The 6000-nt window shown below is 49.5% G+C and overlaps 1 protein-coding gene across 13 annotated transcripts in view; it reads right to left on the bottom strand.

Moving 5' to 3' along the window:
* The window catches only part of LOC135509003 (neuronal cell adhesion molecule-like), a 163730-nt gene that overhangs the window by 10488 nt on the left and 147242 nt on the right, over positions 1-6000 (bottom strand). For 8 of the 13 annotated variants that reach the window (XM_064929271.1, XM_064929275.1, XM_064929274.1 and 5 more), the window contains 2 exons: positions 2179-2244; positions 853-981 (listed from right to left, as the gene is read on the bottom strand). The exons of 4 other annotated variants lie outside the window; for them this stretch is intronic. In XM_064929271.1, coding sequence (XP_064785343.1) covers positions 853-981; positions 2179-2244 — 195 coding nt within the window. The remainder of the gene's footprint in view (positions 1-852; positions 982-2178; positions 2245-6000) is intronic. One more of the 13 variants, XM_064929279.1, reaches the window with a different exon arrangement.

The following is a 6000-nucleotide window of genomic DNA, read 5'->3' as shown; positions in this document are numbered from 1 at the left end:
GAAGTATGATCATAATAAATCATTAGAGGATGTGTCTCAGTGAAGAATTGTGTTATTCAACTAAATCAGATTACTCTAATATGCTATTTCAGCCGGCACCTTTACTACATTATTGTCCCTATTACATTTATGGGGTTGGTACAAACGCATTTGAGTATTTGAATTCAGTTTTTCTAAATATTTATACTACAAACACAATTATTTTAGGTGTGTGTTTTTACCCTCTGTGTAGGTCAACAAAACAACTACAGACATGTTGAGAGTTCAATCAATATGGGATATTAAAAATATCCTTTTAGACCCCGGATGGGCAAGTCCAGTCCTCAGGGGCCTGATTAGTGTCACCCTTTTTCCCCAGCGAACACACCTGACTCCAATAATCAACTAATCATGACATTCAGTTTAGTACGCAATTAGTTCAATCAGCTGTGTTTGCAAGGAATGGTGTGACAGCACTCCGGCCCCGAAGACTGGAGTCCCCCATCTCTGTTTAGACTGTTTCTGCTGCTTTTTCCTGTTTATTATTAGATTTGTATCGGGGCAGTTTGAAGGCAGTATATCAAAGATGATTTCTTTAATCAGACTAGATCATTTATCCTATCTGTGCTAGACATACAGTACAGTTCAAAAGTTTGACCCAACCTACTCATTCAAGGGTTTTTCTTTACAATGTAGAAAATAGCAAAAATAAAGAAAAAACCCTTGAACGAGTAGGTGTGTCCACACTTTAGACTGATACTGTCACTGCCCATGTTTGCATAAACCCGTAGTAGCAAATCACTGAGTAGGAGTCTCTTGTACCTATATGTTTAAGTATAACGGATGTACAGTGGATAAAATAGTTTGTCTTACTGTTGTCGTTCTTAACGATATATTCTACATAAACATGTTTGTCCGCTCCCCAGTACTCCCAACTGATAAGCATTCCGTCCTCTCCCGCGGAGGAACTAACGTTCCCGAATGCCGGGGCCGCTGGATGCACTGAGCACAACGGGAGAAGAAGACAACCATAAAGCTCACACTGTAGGTCAAAGGTCAATTGAAAAAAAAATACAGTTCTAATCAAACTGTTCCTGCTGAAAATACTCCTAAAATACTCAGTAAAAAAAATATATCAACCTGAGTCTGACTTTAAGTCTGTGCACTCACACTCAACTTACTTAGATACTGACAAAGCCCGTAGCTGACTTGGCTACAGTTTATACCAGTGGTTCCCAACCAGGGGTACGAGGACGCCTAGGGGTACTTGGCCTATCAACAGGGGGTACTTGAGACGACCAATGAGACCACAGGCTTACTGGTAAAATACACGAGGGGGTACTTGAGACGACCAATGAGACCACAGGCTTACTGGTAAAATACACGAGGGGGTACTTGAGACGACCAATGAGACCACAGGCTTACTGGTAAAATACACGAGGGGGTACTTGGCCTATCAACAGGGGGTACTTGAGACGACCAATGAGACCATAGGCTTACTGGTAAAATACACGAGGGGTACTTGAGACGACCAATGAGACCACAGGCTTACTGGTAAAATACACGAGGGGTACTTGAGACGACCAATGAGACCACAGGTTTACTGGTAAAATACACGAGGGGTACTTGGCCTATCAACAGGGGGTACTTGAGACGACCAATGAGACCACAGGCTTACTGGTAAAATACACGAGGGGTACTTGAGACGACCAATGAGACCACAGGCTTACTGGTAAAATACACGAGGGGTACTTGAGACGACCAATGAGACCACAGGCTTACTGGTAAAATACACGAGGGGTACTTGAGACGACCAATGAGACCACAGGCTTACTGGCAAAATACACGAGGGGTACTTCAGGGGTACTCCGGGCAGAGCAAAATTCAGTTGGTGATACAACAACTAAAAAAGGTTGGGAAACACTGGTTTATACCATACAAATAACACATCATCTGCTTGTAGGCATAGATTATATTGAACATCTGTCTGTATCATAGAATCTATAGGTCAAAATCAAAGCAAGATACACGTTGATTTTCTATTCCACTTTCAGTTAGTCCTCCTTCTATTAAATCTACAGTTACTCCTCTCCTACAAGTACCTTACAAACGGATTCAAACAATAAAGCCTGAACATTTGTAATACGGAAATCACTAAGACTGTAAGATGTGCATGGACATTGACTAGAGCGGCTGTACCCTTGTGGAATGGGTGGCGCGGAGGAGACCCTGCAATGGGAGGTGAGGTTTGGGTTCGGGTGTTCCCTGGAACAACACGAAGAAGAATAAGAAATACCATACCCAACACTCAACAGACACGGCAGCTTCAACCACAGGCAAAGGTAAGACAGTGAGCTGGCTACAAGCAGGTCCGTTACCACGCATGCAGTGGAGGTCAGCAACACTCAACAGACACGGCAGCTTCAACCACAGGCAAAGGTAAGACAGTGAGCTGGCTACAAGCAGGTCCGTTACCACGCATGCAGTGGAGGTCAGCAACACTCAACAGACACGGCAGCTTCAACCACAGGCAAAGGTAAGACAGTGAGCTGGCTACAAACAGGTCCGTTACCACGCATGCAGTGGAGGTCAGCAACACTCAACAGACACGGCAGCTTCAACCACAGGTAAAGGTAAGACAGTGAGCTGGCTACAAACAGGTCCGTTACCACGCATGCAGTGGAGGTCAGCAACACTCAACAGACACGGCAGCTTCAACCACAGGCAAAGGTAAGACAGTGAGCTGGCTACAAACAGGTCCGTTACCACGCATGCAGTGGAGGTCAGCAACACTCAACAGACACGGCAGCTTCAACCACAGGCAAAGGTAAGACAGTGAGCTGGCTACAAACAGGTCCGTTACCACGCATGCAGTGGAGGTCAGCAACACTCAACAGACACGGCAGCTTCAACCACAGGCAAAGGTAAGACAGTGAGCTGGCTACAAACAGGTCCGTTACCACGCATGCAGTGGAGGTCAGCAACACTCAACAGACACGGCAGCTTCAACCACAGGCAAAGGTAAGACAGTGAGCTGGCTACAAACAGGTCCGTTACCACGCATGCAGTGGAGGTCAGCAACACTCAACAGACACGGCAGCTTCAACCACAGGCAAAGGTAAGACAGTGAGCTGGCTACAAACAGGTCCGTTACCACGCATGCAGTGGAGGTCAGCAACACTCAACAGACACGGCAGCTTCAACCACAGGCAAAGGTAAGACAGTGAGCTGGCTACAAGCAGGTCCGTTACCACGCATGCAGTGGAGGTCAGCAACACTCAACAGACACGGCAGCTTCAACCACAGGCAAAGGTAAGACAGTGAGCTGGCTACAAACAGGTCCGTTACCACGCATGCAGTGGAGGTCAGCAACACTCAACAGACACGGCAGCTTCAACCACAGGCAAAGGTAAGACAGTGAGCTGGCTACAAACAGGTCCGTTACCACGCATGCAGTGGAGGTCAGCAACACTCAACAGACACGGCAGCTTCAACCACAGGCAAAGGTAAGACAGTGAGCTGGCTACAAGCAGGTCCGTTACCACGCATGCAGTGGAGGTCAGCAACACTCAACAGACATGGCAGCTTCAACCACAGGCAAAGGTAAGACAGTGAGCTGGCAGGTCCGTTACCACGCATGCAGTGGAGGTCAGCAACACTCAACAGACATGGCAGCTTCAACCACAGGCAAAGGTAAGACAGTGAGCTGGCAGGTCCGTTACCACGCATGCAGTGGAGGTCAGCAACACTCAACAGACATGGCAGCTTCAACCACAGGCAAAGGTAAGACAGTGAGCTGGCAGGTCCGTTACCACGCATGCAGTGGAGGTCAGCAACACTCAACAGACATGGCAGCTTCAACCACAGGCAAAGGTAAGACAGTGAGCTGGCTACAAGCAGGTCCGTTACCACGCATGCAGTGGAGGTCAGCAACACTCAACAGACACGGCAGCTTCAACCACAGGCAAAGGTAAGACAGTGAGCTGGCTACAAGCAGGTCCGTTACCACGCATGCAGTGGAGGTCAGCAACACTCAACAGACACGGCAGCTTCAACCACAGGCAAAGGTAAGACAGTGAGCTGGCTACAAGCAGGTCCGTTACCACGCATGCAGTGGAGGTCAGCAACACTCAACAGACACGGCAGCTTCAACCACAGGCAAAGGTAAGACAGTGAGCTGGCTACAAACAGGTCCGTTACCACGCATGCAGTGGAGGTCAGCAACACTCAACAGACACGGCAGCTTCAACCACAGGCAAAGGTAAGACAGTGAGCTGGCTACAAACAGGTCCGTTACCACGCATGCAGTGGAGGTCAGCAACACTCAACAGACACGGCAGCTTCAACCACAGGCAAAGGTAAGACAGTGAGCTGGCTACAAACAGGTCCGTTACCACGCATGCAGTGGAGGTCAGCAACACTCAACAGACACGGCAGCTTCAACCACAGGCAAAGGTAAGACAGTGAGCTGGCTACAAACAGGTCCGTTACCACGCATGCAGTGGAGGTCAGCAACACTCAACAGACACGGCAGCTTCAACCACAGGCAAAGGTAAGACAGTGAGCTGGCTACAAACAGGTCCGTTACCACGCATGCAGTGGAGGTCAGCAACACTCAACAGACACGGCAGCTTCAACCACAGGCAAAGGTAAGACAGTGAGCTGGCTACAAACAGGTCCGTTACCACGCATGCAGTGGAGGTCAGCAACACTCAACAGACACGGCAGCTTCAACCACAGGCAAAGGTAAGACAGTGAGCTGGCTACAAACAGGTCCGTTACCACGCATGCAGTGGAGGTCAGCAACACTCAACAGACACGGCAGCTTCAACCACAGGCAAAGGTAAGACAGTGAGCTGGCTACAAACAGGTCCGTTACCACGCATGCAGTGGAGGTCAGCAACACTCAACAGACACGGCAGCTTCAACCACAGGCAAAGGTAAGACAGTGAGCTGGCTACAAACAGGTCCGTTACCACGCATGCAGTGGAGGTCAGCAACACTCAACAGACACGGCAGCTTCAACCACAGGCAAAGGTAAGACAGTGAGCTGGCTACAAACAGGTCCGTTACCACGCATGCAGTGGAGGTCAGCAACACTCAACAGACACGGCAGCTTCAACCACAGGCAAAGGTAAGACAGTGAGCTGGCTACAAGCAGGTCCGTTACCACGCATGCAGTGGAGGTCAGCAACACTCAACAGACACGGCAGCTTCAACCACAGGCAAAGGTAAGACAGTGAGCTGGCTACAAACAGGTCCGTTACCACGCATGCAGTGGAGGTCAGCAACACTCAACAGACACGGCAGCTTCAACCACAGGCAAAGGTAAGACAGTGAGCTGGCTACAAACAGGTCCGTTACCACGCATGCAGTGGAGGTCAGCAACACTCAACAGACACGGCAGCTTCAACCACAGGCAAAGGTAAGACAGTGAGCTGGCTACAAGCAGGTCCGTTACCACGCATGCAGTGGAGGTCAGCAACACTCAACAGACATGGCAGCTTCAACCACAGGCAAAGGTAAGACAGTGAGCTGGCAGGTCCGTTACCACGCATGCAGTGGAGGTCAGCAACACTCAACAGACATGGCAGCTTCAACCACAGGCAAAGGTAAGACAGTGAGCTGGCAGGTCCGTTACCACGCATGCAGTGGAGGTCAGCAACACTCAACAGACATGGCAGCTTCAACCACAGGCAAAGGTAAGACAGTGAGCTGGCAGGTCCGTTACCACGCATGCAGTGGAGGTCAGCAACACTCAACAGACATGGCAGCTTCAACCACAGGCAAAGGTAAGACAGTGAGCTGGCTACAAGCAGGTCCGTTACCACGCATGCAGTGGAGGTCAGCAACACTCAACAGACACGGCAGCTTCAACCACAGGCAAAGGTAAGACAGTGAGCTGGCTACAAGCAGGTCCGTTACCACGCATGCAGTGGAGGTCAGCAACACTCAACAGACACGGCAGCTTCAACCACAGGCAAAGGTAAGACAGTGAGCTGGCTACAAGCAGGTCCGTTA

The sequence above is a fragment of the Oncorhynchus masou genome, chromosome 22, assembly GCF_036934945.1.
Source record: "Oncorhynchus masou masou isolate Uvic2021 chromosome 22, UVic_Omas_1.1, whole genome shotgun sequence".
In the NCBI taxonomy this organism is placed as follows: Eukaryota; Metazoa; Chordata; class Actinopteri; order Salmoniformes; family Salmonidae; genus Oncorhynchus; species Oncorhynchus masou.
This window is presented reverse-complemented; position numbering and strand designations above follow the sequence as displayed.